Source organism: Melozone crissalis, unplaced genomic scaffold (assembly GCF_028551555.1).
Source record: "Melozone crissalis strain CALT ecotype California unplaced genomic scaffold, PUWL_Pcris_2 ptg000013l_1, whole genome shotgun sequence".
Taxonomy (NCBI): Eukaryota; Metazoa; Chordata; class Aves; order Passeriformes; family Passerellidae; genus Melozone; species Melozone crissalis.
Genome location: NW_026535791.1, coordinates 62221721 through 62239488, shown reverse-complemented (window position 1 = coordinate 62239488; position 17768 = coordinate 62221721). Strand labels below are relative to the sequence as shown.

Genomic DNA, 17768 nt, shown 5'->3' with positions numbered 1-17768 from the left:
CGTGACACAGCATAATGATAAAACAAGGCTGAGGTACTGAAACAGTTGAGCTTAGAAACCATTTCCAATTAACACAATTGCAATACCACACTCAAGAACTCTTTGACTGCATGGCACTGCAATGCTCACTTTCTGCTCCAAAGGAAAATTTCAGTACAGCATTCACTCAGGAGAATTCATTAGCCTGTATCCTGTTGTCTGAATGACCAAATCCCATTCATAATCAAGGTCTAGACTTTTGAACTTAAGAAGTTAAAAATTAAATACAACTATTCTTGAATTTGTATACAGAAAAAAATACTTATCTCCACTTATTTCCAAAGCCCTAAGAGTGAGCTGGTTTATGTCTCGTGTATTATTACTATGCCCATGTTAAGGAATACCACTGGCATTGAGAAAAAGTTCATGTTTTCATATAAACACAGGTAAAGAAAAAATGGCAGCTAGCTGTCCTTAGCACAGCAGGACAGCTCAACACAGAGTGAATTATTACATTTGCTATCATATTAGCTACACACTAATTTAATAATAAATAATAATAACAACAATATATAACTTGTCAACTCCAGTAAGCCTGTTTCAAGTAAATGGTGCTGTGTATGAAACTGACTGTGCTGGAAAGCAGCTTAACTTACTGCTGATCTGAAAGAGACCAACAGGAGGAATTAACAGTGCACAATACTCTAAAATCATTAATTTTAACTCCAACAGCCACGGCCTTCCTGTCACAGAAAAGACCCAAGTGAAGCCACATCTGTCCCTCTCAAGAGGAATGGATCATCAGATAATCACTCGTCAAAGCTGTAAACCAGCACTGGGTACTGTTAAACAGAACAACCCAAAGTAAAATAAAAGTGTGAGTTTTTAAAATAGGCTTCCCTGATCTAAAACTAATGTTTAGCTGCTTACCACTCGGATCTAACAAAATCACTTTTTGAGTATTTTAATGCATTTGCCTAGAGACCACACAATAATCAAAAGCATCTATAAAGTTTAATGCAGAGGCACTCAACCAGTTACCAGTACTATTTTTAGACACAGACCCAAGGCTGTATTTCCTCTGAGCAATTTGGGAGTAGGCTCCAAGTCAGGTGAATCATTTCAGCAGCCAAACTCTGCCTCGCCATCCTCACAGGCACTCCCCACCTATAATGACAGGCAAGGAGCCAAAATGTTCTCAGGAGAAAGCATGGCCCTGATCAGGTTCTTGATCTCAGAACAACCTGTGCAACCCAGACTCCTTCCCTAGCAAGGCACAAGGGGCTTCTCAACCAGACAAACAGGACCAAACACCGAGGCCCTGCAGGCTGGATCAGCTCCTCTCCAGCAGCACTGCTGAGACCTGAGCAGGGACACCGAGGTGTCCCAGAGCCCCAGGAGGGGAACACAGCCCTGGCCTCCCCTGCCAAAGGCTCTGGGCTTTCAAAGGAGACCCTGGATGAAACACATCTTGTGTTTTGCTCTGGTGAGATGCAAAATTTTAAAAAAATTTATAACTTTTTTTTTTTAGATGTAGAATGAGGCTTAAAGCACCAAGCCAAAGAAACCTTATTCCCCTTTTGATGCTCTGATGAGCTTCTCTTACAACAAACTGACCACAAAAAACTGACTTGTGCTTCTTGGGTCTTATAATCACCTTTTCCTCCCATAAGAGGTTAAAATGTGTATCACATTGAAGATTATAATTAGATGTTCCAAATTTTTAACACTCTCCCTAAGCTCTCACAACTTTGACAACTTCCTTCCTAACCTTTATGAAAAACTTCCATAATTCTCTCTAACCATTCCAGAAAAAGACAAATCCCTGTTTTATCCTCTAGTTCCTGACAACCTGCCAAAGAAAAAGCTATTCCAAATCCCTGGCATAAATAAAATAAATGTTTATGAGCAAAGACTCACACAGTTAAAACCAATTACATAAAAATACTGCCAATACCACATGCTCCAGTTTCCCTTCAGTCTCACTGAGGTGAAATGTATTACACTGTTAAACATCTTGTTTCAAAACACTTTTGATCATTAACAAACCACACTGTAAAAAAGGTTAGAGGATTCTTCTATGTCATTGCTACTTATCAGTTTGAAGGCGCTTTTGCAATCTATGAAAATTTTTCAGAAAAGCAAAAACAAGGACTAAATCAAACAAGTAGCAGTTGAAATGTAAATTATTTTTAGCAAAAAAATTTTGCCTCTCTATTCACAGTCTTAAATCTAATTCTGAAAAATGTCAATTTGCACAAGCCTACTATTTTCATTAATTAAGTCAATGAAAATATTTCTAATACTGTGTCACTTTTTTTACATTGACTACAAACTAACAGAAAATTTAAACAGAACAAAGAAACATGGGAGAATGTCACATGTACATAGAAAGGTTTAAAAGGAAACAAGAGCAAATAAAATAGCCTCTTGTAACACACAAAGCATCAGAAAAAGGAGAACTATACCTTGAGTCACAGTTCAGTGCTCCAATTCATCCTTTCAACCTAATATTGCCATAAAGAAAACTTACATTTAACTGACTCCAGAAAAACACAAAAACCCAAACATTTTTTAAAGGATAAGTAGCAGCCTGTAAAATATTTCAGCAGTTTTGAGAAAAAGGGTTTTTTTAAAAAGGCCATTATATTAAGCATAATATAATGCTTATATATATATAATGTTTATAATAGAATGCTTATATATAATGCTATACTTGGCAACAAGTAAAGCACTTCTAATATAGTAACTGTGGAATTAGATAAAACAATTGCTAAATCTATGCCGAATTTTATGATGGATTATGCTGGTTTGAGTTGAGGGGACTGGAGACACACCATTCACTCTTCACAGAGCAGTGAAAATCAGTGACTGCCAGCACAATGCAGTGTTTGTGCAGTGTTCTCACCATCCCTGTGGGAGTGCTGGGGCCAGATCTGCTCTCCGTGCCCAGCAGGGGCTGTTTGTGTTTGGCTGAACGGGACCTGCCGGACCTGCTCACCTCTGAGGGGTTTCTGTCTCTCCTGCACTCAGTCCCTACCCCAGCAAGCAGGGCTGGGGGTGGGTGCCAGGCTGGATGGGGACAGAGGGATGTTCTATGTGACATGATGCCATGCCCAGCAATAACAAAATGCTTGGCTTTGTCCCCCAGGATGTCTGTCACACAGTGACTGGCTGGGCACAGCTCTCTCCTGGGGGTGCTGAGTGACTGCCTGTGCATCACTTGTTCCTCTTCCTCTTTGCTTTATTTAAACTGTCTTATTCTCAACCCCTAAGTTCTCTCATTTTTGTCCCCTTTTCTCTCCCCATGCCAGTGGGGGTGGAAGGAGGAGAGCAAGCACCTGGTGGGTGCTCAGCTGCTGGATGGGGTCAGCCCACCATAACGCTGAACATCTGATACAACAACCTCACCTTGCAGTTATTCCATTATTTTGTACATTGAGTTCTGTTTGTTTGTTTTTAATTAAGAACATCACACAAGGTTGTGCCAAACTTCATAAAAAGCCAGGTACAGCACTATTGCTACTGCCTTAGCACACACCAAATTAACATGGAAATTAGACCAGGCCAACACAATCTATTGACTCTTTACTGCCTCACTATCTCTTGGTGCTTATCTATGTATTACCTCATTATTAGCTCCATCTCTTTTTCAGCTACTTCAGACAACCTGATTTAACTCCAATTTCCTCTTCCTTTTCTCAGAAAGACAAGCAGTGTATTTTCCCACTTCCAAAGCCCTGGGGCCATCCCCATTCATTATTTCCATGGAGCCCACAAGCAGGAGCTGCGCTGCACCAGGGCACACTCATGTGCAGCAGAAAGTGTTCAGCTGCTCACAACACACAGAACTGATTTACTTCCACTGGAACCCCCTGAGCCAGGAGGATCTAAATATATTTCAGCTTATCTAAAATTTGGGTCAGGGGAGACTTGTGATTTCCTTTATGTTTCTGGATACAATTCTTCCTTTTCTGAAGACCAAAGCAAAGATTAATTCAGCAGTCTTTATCATTATGTACTTGCTTTCATCAAGTAAATGTTTCACTTCAGCATTCTCCCCAATTACTCTAAATTATCTCAACATCTCTTTATCTGCTTTTCTATCCCATGACTTTTCACCTTGGCTGTTATTTGTACTGCAACCCAAGACAGGATGTCCTTGCTTCCAGCTTTCATAGGTTTTTTAATCAACACTGCTCTGCTGCTTTCCTATCTTTTGTCTGCATCAGAATTGCTCTTTCTCAAACTGACAGATCATCTTATCCTCCTCCTTATGTCTTAGGAGAGACCCCATCAGCCTGTTTTCTTAGCTTGGAGAAGTTATGCTATTTTTAAACCACTGGCTGTCAGTTCTTCCATTCCAGAGAAGGAATGCTACCAAATTCATGTTTGTTTCAATCAAAATTTAATTTCAGATTTTCAGTGCCTCCTTAATAGTTTACATCTACTCTAAAGAAGGCATTTCAACAATTTCTATGAGTTGCTAGAAGAAAAACATGTCCCAAACATTCTTAGATCTTCAGGAGCTACAAATCCTATTTTTTGCCCCTCTAGAAAGAAGCTTCCCAAGCCCTCAATTTCTGCCAAGCAGCATTCTCCACTGCTTCTGCTACTTGCTAAAAAGAAATAAACAAACCCACAGGCATTGTTTATTGCTTCATGCAGATGGGGAGTTCTTGTCCTCTCTCTTTCACCCAAGGCATTCAGCTGTGTGCTCACACACCACAGCAGCTTCAGGGAATACAGAAAAGCTCAAGCATGCAGACACATCCATGTGCAGGGAAAGATCATTCCCTCCCCAGCATCCCAAGGCAGAGGATTGCACAGCTCCTCTGATCAGTGGACAAACACAAACAAACAGAACCCAAACTGAGAAATTTTCTGCTGCTTTGGGAAACAAATATCAAGCAATTCCATCAGCTGAAGGGTGCTCACTTGCAGACTACTAGCCTATGCTTACAGGAAAGAGTGGCCAGCCAAACCAGGTACTGAAGGCAGAATTTTCAATGCTTAGGCTCTGTGAGGAAGGAAAAACAATTACCTTGGTGATCCAGTTTGATCATCTACAGCAATTTATGGAATTTGTACTATAACCATACTAAAATACTGAATTCAGAATATATGAAGTGTCAATAACTCACAGAAATTAAGTACTCCTTTATTGAATAAACAGCCAGTAAAAGTGACTGACAGAGAGAAGTCTGTAAATGAAATGCATCACAATCTGGTATTCCACTGTTATCAGCACTCCCACACACAGATATGTCTGTCACACAGGTCAATAGTGGCTGCTGAACAAAGTTACCTAACCACAATGACTCTTCCAGACCTTCCAACAATCAATAGCAGGCCCTATAAAACCCCTCAATATTATATATAGGATTGGAACATCACTGCCTGCCAGCAACTGGCAGCTGTAAATAGGAGCAGGTTATAAATAACAGTTGCATCAAAAAGCTTCCAGCTTACTTGCTGTGCTACAGCCCATTCACAGGAAACCCTTTTTAATGTTCTGAAATGTGAACTTCATCCATGCCCAGATCTAGGGAATGAAGGACTGCACATGGAAGAGTGGTAACTGCATAAGAATTCAAGAACAAAAGCAGGCAGACAATCCAGCTTGCACATCAGCTGTCACTGGTAGCCTTTCAAGGTAAAAACTAAACAGCAGTAAAACAGTTTTATCCCAGTGTTACACAAAATTCCTAAAGGGATTCTATTTTAAGTTCTAAAAGACATATTTGAAGAACAATACTGAAAATTCTGGAAAAGTCAGCAATAAAAGTTAATTCCATAGTATTTCCATAAGGCTGCAAATAGTTGATTTAATGTATTTATCTTTGTGAAACCAAGAAAGATAACTCCATGACAATGTACATATACCACATAGCACAAATATTCCAGGCATCAAAGGATCCCCATCCACCAACAAAAGCTCTAACGAAACTGCTGGATGGAAGCTGAAGCCAGTCAGATGAAAATAAAAGACAGTAATGTTTGGCCAGCATTCATCTTTCTGATCCCATGCAGTGGCCAGCATACCAGTGAACATTTGTGCTAAGAGGCCATTTTTGTCTTGAAGGTGCATTTAAATCAAGTGCAAGGTTTTAAGAACAATGCACAGAGAGCAGCAGAAAAAGCACAGCCACAACCAATAAATAGCAGGTATTTAATATCTTTTAGCCCTAAACTTTGCAAGTGCTATAGATGCACAGTCACTCCACTAATATTCTATTAAATAAAACCCAAAAAAAACCAATAGAAATCTTCCAATATCTTTTTGTGTAGAAAAATCTTCCAACAGCCATATTCTGTAAGAAGATTAACAATCACATTTGGAGACAGGAGGCAGGTTTGGATCTCTACTTTCCTACCCCTACATGTTGTTCAAAGTGTATCTGCCAGCTACCTCTCCAGTGGCAGCTTTCAGCTCAGATCCAAGCCTCTACCAAGAAGGCAACATGGGACATAAATACTCTTTCAAAACCCCCATTTAATATTGCTCCTACAAATGGCAGCAACCAACAGCAATGCTGGCACCTGGTTTGCTCTTTATGTCATTTTGGAAGAGGCCTACGTGTTTCCCCAAGACATGTAAGTTTAATAAATATGACATAAACAAAACAATTTCATACCAAAATTGTGTTTGAAAAATGAGAAGGATCTATTGATCATGTTTTCCTCCAGATAAGCCCCAGGGCACAACAGTTCCATGCACTCACTGTGATTATCTGCTGCCTGCTCAGCTGTTCTCAGTACAGTAAAATTACTAAATTACAGCCTTTGTGATATTTCTCAGTGCCACTAACTGCAGCAGCCACCACAAATATTTTGATTATAACCTGCAAAATCAGGATCTCCCAAGTCACATTCCACCACAAGAATTCACTGTGATTCACTATCCTCTGTCTTCAGCACAAGCACAGCTTTTTTATCCCAACTCATTAGTGGTATGTGAGCACTAATATATGGCATGTTCAAAGAGCTAACAAAACACCAAGTTTAACCCTTTTGGTGCACAATTCACCCAGTGCATTTGTTTGAAACATGAAACAAGAAGGACAGAATATAGCTAGGTCCAACTGGCCAAGACAGTTCAGTAGTAAACAAGCCCCCAAAGCAGCTGGTTGATATTTCTGACAAAACACACCTCAGGCCTCAGACACTCGGTCAGCTGAGCAGCAGCAATGAGAGGATTACACGAGTACAGTATCCTGGCACACACTCCCAACACAGCCCTAACACAGCTCCAAATGCCTCCTTCATGCATGATCAAAGGATTACACCATTTATACCCCACTCATCTCTCCGTTTGTGCCTAATTACATGTAACCTCTGCAGCACAACCATTCACCTGACAGAACACTTGTCAGTGACTTCACTGCCAGCCCAGCACCCCATGAGAAGGAGCAGCTGTGTGCTGGCTGCCAGCTGGGGCAGGGTTCAGCACTCTGCAGCTCTCCCGGGCTGGCCCGTGCCAAGGACAGGCTGCAGGGCAGGCAGCAGCAGCTCAGTCTCTGGGTGGCTTTTTCAAATGCTAAGACACTCCTAGAAAAGCAACTCTGCTTTCCTCAGACAGGTTATTAGTTCCCCAGGCAAGGGATTGACCAATTGGTTACCCATGTGTGTGGTTGCTGATTGAGCATCGGCTATTTTGGATTAACCTCTCACTGTCTAAGGCCCACCTCACATGCTGAAGCAAGGCTAAATTCAGATGCTCCATCAATATGAATCTCCAGAATGGGCTTGTTTTTTCCTCAAACAGTCTAGCCCCGAAATGTACAAAGATCCTGCACCTGAATGTTAGATGAAATCTCCATTTACAAATTCATTTCAGAAAAGATATTTTAGTAATTAATTTAGTCTGGGTCATTAAGGTATGCCTGCACTTGGAAATCTACCAAAAAAACAACTTCCAGAGGAACTACAGAAGTTTGGAAGTACACAGCTGAATCCAGTTGGTAGATTTTGTATTTTTTCCAGAGTAGAATAATTATGGAGGCCTGGATAAACCTGGAGTGACATGCTAGCATTAAACAAGGTCAAAATTTGTTTATATTGAAACACATTTACAGAAGGTCATTCTTTTGCAAAGGAATGAAATTGTACAAGAACCTTGGGAAATGCACTTTGTAATAAACTGCCTGAACAGAATCCAGGAGTGTGCAAACAGAAAGTGTACACAGAGAAAGAAAGGAAAATGCTGCACAGAGTGAACACTCAGACTTTGTGCCACAGAGGTCCCAAGCCCACGGCACAGTAACCTCTGACACACTCCCAGAGACAGCTGCAGGCTCACCAGAACATGGGCACTGACAGGACTCAGCTACAAAACCAAGCAAGTGTCACTGCCTGAACTGCTGCCTTCTGGTTTGCTTCACAGGCTTTCAGTACTGGCAAGCTATTTTAAACAAACTGTTTCTTATAGTGGTTTAAACAGCTGAATAAAGCAGAGAAAGGTTTAAAATAAATGCCATTAATTTATATCACTGGAAAGAAATAGAGACTCCAGAGCCTCGCTATGCACACAACTGTGTTCCATACAACCCCCACTGCCAGTCAGTAATTTGGAGAAGCCCAAGCTGCACCTCAATATACATTGCCACCAATTATCTTTGAAGAGACTCTGCAGCTCACAAGAAATACAAAGTTTCTCTTTCCCAGCTCGCCAGAATTTTACAAATCTCTAAGTCAACTTAGTCTAAACCAATACAACCAATATAAAAAAGACATAAGGAACACATTGTAGTTTCACTATTGTCAGAAATTAAGTCAAAAAACTTTCTTCACACAAATCCAAATCACAGTAAGGGCAAATTCCATATGAGAAATGTGCATCAGACAACAAAATCAGAAGTCAGGAGAGGGTTATTCACACATTTCCTTTGGCCTTACTCTTCTTCAACATTTGTTGAGAATTCAGCCACGTTTTTGTAAAACTAGCACTACATTCATGTAGCTCAATTAAAAAGACCATTTCTTATGAAGTGAAACACTAAACAGCCTCTACAAGCTGACCACAAAACAGTGTCTCCTTCCCATCAAACATCCTTACAAATGAACAAACACAACTGAACTGCACCTCGAGTACTCTGCTCCTTATGCTTGGCATATTTCCTCTCCCGAATACTCATGTCCTGTAACACCAGTAAATTCTTTTTTGGCTAACTCAGATATAAATAACACAGTTCCCTGACATGGTACATGTTGTCCAGGCCTTCCACACCTCAAGTGGGAAAACTCCTGCACTATCACTTACATTTTGATGTCAGTTTTCCCCCTAGGCCTATGAAGACTCCAGCTGAACTTGAAATTACTCAAAGCTGCAAACATTTAGGATCACCCACTACACTGGGTTCCATTTATTTGCTTAAACTTCTGTAATTTTCCTAGTTGAGTTTTCCCAAATAAATACAGGAACTAAGGAGTAAGTGGAGATGTTAAGTGGCTCATAAAACTTATTAAGATCAAGGTGATAGGTTTAGCAAGGTTGATAGAACATAAGCCTACTAATTTTAGAAACTCCTGGTGACCTTTCAAGACTAAACTATGGACTTTTTTTTCTTCAGAGGTTTTAAATGTCAGTGACTAGATAGTTTCCCATCAGTCTTAAGACATGAAGACCCTTAAATACATAGCCACACACACAGAAGATGCCAATGCCACATCCAGTGACAACTGGAGCACGTCTAAAGACCAAGGCTGGCCAGGCTGTAACGTCCTGTTCTCATTCTGTTCATTTCCAGTAACAGAAGCCAGGCTTAAAATTGTAAAATGAAAATACTTCTAAAGAATCACGAGACCATAAAGTAATACAGGAACTGCAATGTCAAAACAAATGCAACATTATGAAAAGGCTGCCACAGAAGAGATGTCCAAAAACAATAACACAGGGCAACATAGAACTGTAGAAATCGTTACCAAAAGCAAAGTTTAGTCCGAACATCCAAGGCATAAAAGCAAATCCTGAAATCTTTACACCTCTTTAGTCACAACTGAAAAGGCTCACAACCACCAATACTTCTCCAGCAACAATTCACAAACCCAACTTTTAAACAGGCTAAGGTGACACAATGTGTTTAGTGCCAGGACTAAAATAAAGATGTTCTGAGCCTTAGGCGATTGTTCTTGCCAGTACAGAAAAACAGAGCATAAGAAGCAGCAATGCTAGAGAAGAAGCCCAGCAGCACAGGAAAGGGTGGGGAGGAGGTAACAAACTCAGGTGAGAAAGCACAGCTTCTAGTCAGGTTCTCCTTTAAGTGGAGACAAGGGGTTTTGTTGGTTTTTTTTTAATGGTACAAAATCCTGTTTCACTGAGACGATATATTACTGGCTTCCTGTACTTACAGCATTTTTTCACTAATACCATTACCATAATTGTGCAATTGTATTCACTTTTAATCACTTTCTGGCGGAACACTAGGTTGTTTTTGTCCTTTTGTACTCTTACTGTAAGAGTGGAATGAAGAAACACTGTTAAGCTTCACGATGTTACACACGGCCTTTACATTGACTCTGCCAGCAATACTTATAGGATAATAAAATCTCAACAACTTTCGTGTCAGAGAGCAAGAGTCAAATAACCTCTGATACAGATATGGGTTTATCGTTATCTAGATGGAAGCATGTTTTTTAACAACAACACAAACCACTCCTGGATTTCATTCCAGGGCTTCTGAAAAGAAGAATGCTATTTATGAACAGCACCATCTCCCGAAGTGCTCCTGAATGTTACACAAACAGGTCTCCCATACAAGCGCGGATAAGAGTTCATGCCCGAGCTTTAATTAAGCCGATCTCAGCACGGCAGATTCCAATTTTCACGCTAAGACCATTAACTTACTCTCCCCTTCACTCGCTAAGCTCACAAACCGTCAGGCCAGGAGCTCTTATTTTGATCCCATCGCAATGGCAGCGATGTCAGGGCTAATGCTGGCGGAGGGGCAAGCCCGGCTCTCCCGGCTCCGCCGGCCGTGGGCGAGGCGAGCAGCGGCTGTTTGCCGGCCACCGGCAGTCGCCGCCGCGCCCGGGCCCGGGGGTGGCAGCGCGGGGCCTGCGGGGCCGGGCCCCGGCCGCGCTCCCGATGCGGGCCGAGGAGCCGCGGCCGAGGAGCGGGCCCTGCGCGCCGGCCAACGCTGCCCGGGAGCGACCCCCACACCCCCAGCCCGCGGCCCCGGCACTCACCGAAGTCGAGGAACTGCTTGATGGAGAGGGGCGAGGGGGAGAAGCGCGAGTAGTACTCGATCTGCTTGGGGATGGGGTTCTTGAGCAGCGCCCCGCACAGCCGCATGGCGCGGCCCGCACGGCTCCGCTGCGCTCCCGCCGGCGGCGGCTCCTGCCCGGGCGCGGCCGCTCCGCGCTGCCCGTCGCGCTCCGCGGCCCGGCCCGGCCCGGCGGGAGGGGCGAGCGCCGAGCCCGCTCCGCGCACGCGCACGTCGGCGCGCGGGGGACGGGGCGGGGCGGGCGCGTGAGGGGAGCGGGAGCGGAGCAGGGCTCGTGTGGGGAACGGCGGGTGGGTCAGGCCGGCCTCGGTGTGACAGTCACTGCCCTCAGTCCAAATGGCCCTTGGAGTGACAGTCACTGCCCTCAGTCCAAATGGCCCCTGGAGTGACAGTCACTGCCCTCAGTCCAAATGGCCCTCGAAGTCACAGTGCCCTTAGTCCGAATAGTCCTTGGAGTGACAGTCACTGCCCTCAGTCCAAATGGCCCTAGGAGTCACACTGTCCTCAGTCGAAATGGCCTCGGCGTCACAGCCACTGCCCAGTCAGGTTGGAGAAGACCCCTGGGACCATCGAGTCCAGCCTGTGCCTGACCACCACCATGTCAGCCCTACCGTGGCGCTGAGCAGCACATCCAGTCTTTCCTTAAATGCCTCCAAGGACGGTGACTCCAGCACCGTGTTGTCCACAAAAATCAGATTCGTGACCTGCTGTGTGAAAAGCCAATAATAATAGAGAGAGAGAGATATATTATTTTGTTTCAGGATTGGGCAGGCTTGTGTGCTCCGTGGTATTCTATGAATCAAGCACATAAACTATCAAAACTTTTTACTAATTATAGACTTTAGTGAACAAAAGAATTAGTGGTCATTGGCTACAAGTTACATAGCTCTCTTATTAACCAGTGTTCTATTGGCTAATGATTCTCTCTCCTGCCATGCTAATTAGACCTCTCTTCTGGTAAAGTGGCCTTGCTGGGTCAGTAGGCAGTGAGTCAGTGGTCCCAATCTCCCCCTGCCAGAATTTCCTGTTACCCAGCTGGAGCTGACTCAGCACAATTGCTGAGTTAGCTTTATTTGTTTCTTCTTCATGTCGGGAGTTCTGCCAGATGTCCTTGTGGCCCATAAATTCTGCATTCTTTGTGTCCACTATCAATGGACATCCTTCTCCCCAAGCTTTGTTAACCTCCCTCTACATCTCAAATCATCACAGCGTGTCAAGCCCTAAACCTTAACAAGGCAATTCCACCAATTGTTTTTCTAAAGTTGTTTTTCTGACAGCTGGGCATCACTTAGAGCTTGCTGGCTAGCTGCTGTTTCACAGATTAAATCTCCTGCTTCTTGATTAAGCTTGAACATATACAAGTCAAACATCAAAGAACAGTCTTTCTTGAGCAGATTTTATCTATTCCACATTTTGCAACAACACCTTGGCTGTCCACTCCATTATCTAATTACCCCTTCTGTGAAGAAATTCCTCCTGATGTCCAGCCTCACCCTCCCCTGGCAGTTTAGAACTATGCCCTCCTGTCCTATTGCCTGGGAGAAGAGCCCGAGCCCCACCTGGGTACATCCTCTGTTCAGGTTTGGCATGGACCAGTTAATATGTCCCTGCTGGTCCATCAGAGGGTGCCTGCCCAGCTGCCTTCCAGCCAAAATACAGCCCTCAGGTATCCAGTGAGTTCTACAGCGGGTGTGAGGCTGGCAGATCAAAATTCACTGTGTGTGACAATAGTTGAAATTTTCTGAAAAAGTCCCATTTTTATCTGAGAAAGCATCTGAATACAATTAGAATTAATTTTGATGACTAGAATCAAAAATGAAGCGAGGTATTGGAGAATCAAAATGTATCACTGAATGCAGTCACTGACTGGTTTTTGCTGTGATGTGGTTTAGGTACATTTAAGACAAATAACTGGTGACCAATTCCTTATATTTCTCCAGTGAATTCAATGTAAGCTTCAGCAGGTACAAGATAGTATTACTCTAATTTTATAACTGATTTGCAAAAGAAACCAGTACTCTTCAATTACTGGAAATCTTTCTCCATCCTTTCTGTCATGATTGTCCTTACAGAATTTGAGACTGAGAAATCCTGACCTAATGTACAAAATAACTGGAAAGCATTTTAAAATCACTTCAATTGCAGCTTATAGGAATGACTGGCTTGAAGAGGCATGTCATGTAATCAAGACTGACAAAATGAATCATCTACTGTAATTCTGAAGCTTTTTTGGCAGGTGGGAAAAAGTGTTTTAAAACTTTTGTTATATACTCATCAGGATTTGATTGTGATTCATTTAGAGCATAACTCTTAAATCAGTTGTGGAATTATCTGGCAGAAAACAATATCTTTTTTTGTTAAAGACAGAACCACATTTCCCAAATTAAGATGAAATTAGCAACTTCAAAGTATGATTCATTATCAGCATTTAAAACACTTGATTTTATGTATCTTTCAAATTTTAAAGTAATTCTAATGTGATTTCAGCTTCAAAAAGTAACAAGAGAACAGTTGTCTGTATTGACTTGTCTTTCTAAACACAAAATCATTTTTGCAGTATAAAGCATCACAGCATCATTTTTTGGAAATTTCTTAATCCTATGTTAGCCGACTCATGTGAAAAATTGGAATTGTTTTTGTCTATGGTGATACAGACTAAAACCACAATGAGGACATGCACAAAGTCACTGCAAAACAGAGGTGTGCTCTTCTCATCAGACTCCCAACAGCTTCTCTCAGCTCTGGAGAAATTGATGACATAACCAACAGATTGAATTTTCCAAAAACTGTTCAAACACACACTGCAGAGACATTCAAACCCCAGAGCCACCCAGCAGCTCTTCATGGCCTTGTGCTTAAGAAGACTGCAAGACTTGCTTGAGAGAACATAAAATGCACATGGGAAGGGCTGTGGTTTTACCAATGCAAGACAGCAGCAAGCATACACATAAACCTAGTTCTTAAATGATCTATCTAAATAAAGAGAAATTAGTGGTATAAACCATGAAAAATACAAAATGTCACTGGGATCAATAGGATTAAATGAGAAGCTGAGTTTTGCTTTTTGGACCAGCTGAATTTCTCATACCTCATACCTGCCTTCTTTATGTATTTCAGAACATATTTGGTGCAGAAAAGATTCCTGAACTCATTCTGTGAGTGCCCCCCTGCATCTTTGTTTAAATGTTAAAAAATTTCTACAAGCATACAGGAAAAAATATATTTACCCCTTAAGAAAATTTGATTTTAACATTGATAACATCTAACACTGCTGAACTTCTCTGGTGTTTTTATCATCTCTCTTTTACTGAGGGTATTATTTTCATATTTTCCAGTTAGATTCAACTCTGGAATAACTAGAATTAACCAAGGGGTCAAAGATGACTCAGCTTTACATGGCCATTTAGTAGCTAGAACAACTTAGTCAGTTCGGTTAGGATCTGTGAGCACGCAGGCAAGTGGAAGCCTCAGCACCTGTGAGGGCATGAGGGTCTGGGTATGGGCACTGGCCAGAACCCTGCTCTGAGGACAAGTGCCTGTGGTGTCCTGGCCTAGGGAGCACCACCCATCCCCACTGCCCCTGCCTTGCTCCCAGGGAGCCCCAGACGCAGAATGGAATCTGGTTTTGTTGGGCCACCGCCGTGACAAAAGAAAAGGATAATTAAATCTGAGTAAACAATCTTGCCTTAATAATTTTTGTTGGTTTTCTGCATTGGAGTTGGTATAAAATCAATTATTCTAACTCACAAACCACAGAAATTCTGAGAGGGAAAAGCAGCAGAGGTTTTGCTGCAGAGTGATTCCCTAAAACAGAGGAACTGATGTAGAGAATATTTGCAAAAGCAAAGCTTTTTGGTGTTTCCTACCCTCAGAAATTTCAAGCACTGACTGTTGATCACTGGATTTAGTAGAAATACTTAAAAATTGTCCTCTCCTGTGTTTGTGTTTTAGCTATGATGGGAGGGAGGGACTGGGTACCCTAGTGACAGAGTGTACATGGGAGAGCCTTTGCTCTTCCTTGGATGGGGCTTCTCTTTATTTGTGAATTCAGTGGAGCCAGGGAGATAAATAAGAGACCTTTCTATGACTGGTAACCAGAAAATTAAGTTACCAGAAAAAAAAAATTCTCCCTCCGTTTGAGTTTTCTTAGCCCTTAAAGTGCTAAGAGAGAGAGTGCTAAAAAGTTAAAATTAGAAACTCACTCCTACAGAAATTTATAGTCAAACTTTGTATGGAGATTTTAAAAGATGCTTTTTTGTTCCATTTTCAGATCTTGTTCTTTCTGGAGTTTTATATTACATGCACTTGTTTTCAGGGATCAAAGCTTTTGCATGTAGTATTTCACCCAAGTAACATTTATTGACAGTGAAAATTTCAGACCTTTAAAGGACTAGAGCCTTAATCTTCTTAACAAAGCTTGTTTTATTTCACTGCAGAATACACAGTAGGTCTATAAACTAGCTGCAGGGGATTCAGCATAATGAACTTCTTTGTATGGATGTCAGAGGAGGGGAAAAGTAATCTTAAACTGTAAATCAAGAAAACATGGTTATTAGTGTTTTCTAGACACATTGACTTCATGGAATTCATTGGGTTTTTTCTTTTTTCTTTTTTTTTTACCAAAAAATAAACCTATATTGAAGTTAATATAACCCCTATTTCTTAAAGTTCAGAAGCACTGATTGAGAATGGGGATAATACAATAGAAATATGAACAATAATAATAACCAATAACAGTTATTTGGAAGAAATTTACACAGAAAATTATACTCCCAAAGTACCTCTTACAGGATGACAGAAAAATCAGCACAGAACAGGAAAAATTAGTATAGAGGACGTTTCATACAAATTCCTGCTCTTCACAGTAGTAATATTTGTCAATAACACTATTGTATTTTCCTACCTGGCATTATATGCTCTTAAGGGTAGATTCAAGTAGTGGATCAAAACCACAGTGGGAACATATGGAGTGAGGAAGGGATAAGGTTCTTTACTGAAGCTTTCCTGAACTTCAAAAAGGATCTGGTTTTATTTTTAATAATTTATCACTTCCTAGTATTTGTGCACTCCAGTGGGTAACTTTGGAAGGACTGTTACCCACAATGTCCAGAAGATTGATAGTTCTTGCATTTGGGGATGTGTATGTAGTATTATCTCTTGTTGTTACCATAGTCTACATTTTCAGCCATTCTTGTCTATTACCCAAGAAAATAAAGGTTTTTTTACCAAGTTTTTTCCAGCAAAAGCTGGTAGTCACTGCATTTAGTGTTTCTCATCCTAGTTAGTTGACCAGCGGAGTTCAGCAGTTTTTCTAAAGGAACCATCTGAAACTATCGAAGATTGCACTCAGCAAATCTAAGAGCTGGCAATTTGAAGAAAATCTTGATTCTCTTTGCAACCAAAAATACCATGGCTTGTCAAATGGTTTATCTGGTTTAGAAGTCTTAGGTGTTTTTAGAGTATGCACTACACAATTTCTTCAATTGCAGAGTTGTCCCATGTAATTTGCTTTAAATTAAAGCTGGTGCCCCCATGGAGCTGATGTTGGCTCTTTATCAGATTATACCATCTGTGTGTCCAGCTTTAATGGACAGACTCTCCAATAGACAAAAAAACCTTTTCATGTCTAAAGAAAAACGAATAGATTATTTTCTTTTGAAATTGTTAAGGCATGCAGAAAAGAAAATTCTTGCCACTGAGCTAATTGAGAGTAAATGCAGAGCAAAAGAATTTAGTGGTGTCCTTACTGCCATATTTTGTCCTGCCTCTGCCATAAGGGAACCACTGGAACCAGTGAGGCAGAGCTATGGCTGAGTGGCACAGAACCACACCAGAACAACCCCTTCCCTATAAGACTGTCTTGGTGCTTCCTTTACTATTCAAAAATACATAAAAACCCACAGCAAGGTCCTAACTTGCATTTGAAATGTGCAAAACTGCAGTCAGTACACTTGTACCAAGGATTTACATTTAATCTTTTTTTCCAGAAAGAGCTTGAAAGAACACCAGCTGAGGAAGAGTCACTGGTACATAAGAAACACAACTTTGGGGTTTGTACTAGGTCCTTTAAAATGGAATTGACAATATACTTTGAGGGGAAGGACATAACTAATTTGGCATTAGTAAGAGAGGAGTGTCTGTGAAAGAAATTATGTTTCTCTCTTTTTTTCTTTTCTTCCCTTGCTAGGAAGTCTTCCAGGGGAAAACTCAAAACTTTATTTGAGATTGAATAACCATAATCACACCCTGACATGCCTTTATCTTTGGAGAATATAATCTCATCACCTTTTTGGTTGCAAAATTGAAATTTGCAGGGGGAAAAGCTGAAAAGGGGTTGACCTTGCTACATGAAGTTCACCATGCAGCAGGAGAAGTTCTCATATTCTTGGATAAATGGAATAAAATCTGCCATGTAAGGGAGCAGGGTTCAGTCATCTTGGCTCTGAATATTTTCACATGGAGATAGAGATGCACTTTTTGATCATTTTGCAAGGATTTGTTTTTCATGCACTCGAATCTTCAACAAGAAACTGCTCTTTTTGTTTGAAAAAAAAAATCTCACAG

General features: G+C 41.4%; 1 protein-coding gene across 1 annotated transcript in view; it reads right to left on the bottom strand.

Annotated features, from left to right (window-relative positions):
* Positions 1 to 11324, bottom strand: part of PDK3 (pyruvate dehydrogenase kinase 3) — a 50777-nt gene extending 39453 nt beyond the window's left edge. The window contains exon 1 of the mRNA XM_054272239.1: positions 11167 to 11324. Coding sequence (XP_054128214.1) covers positions 11167 to 11272 — 106 coding nt within the window. The 5' untranslated portion in view covers positions 11273 to 11324. The remainder of the gene's footprint in view (positions 1 to 11166) is intronic.
* Positions 11325 to 17768: the final 6444 nt, after the last annotated feature.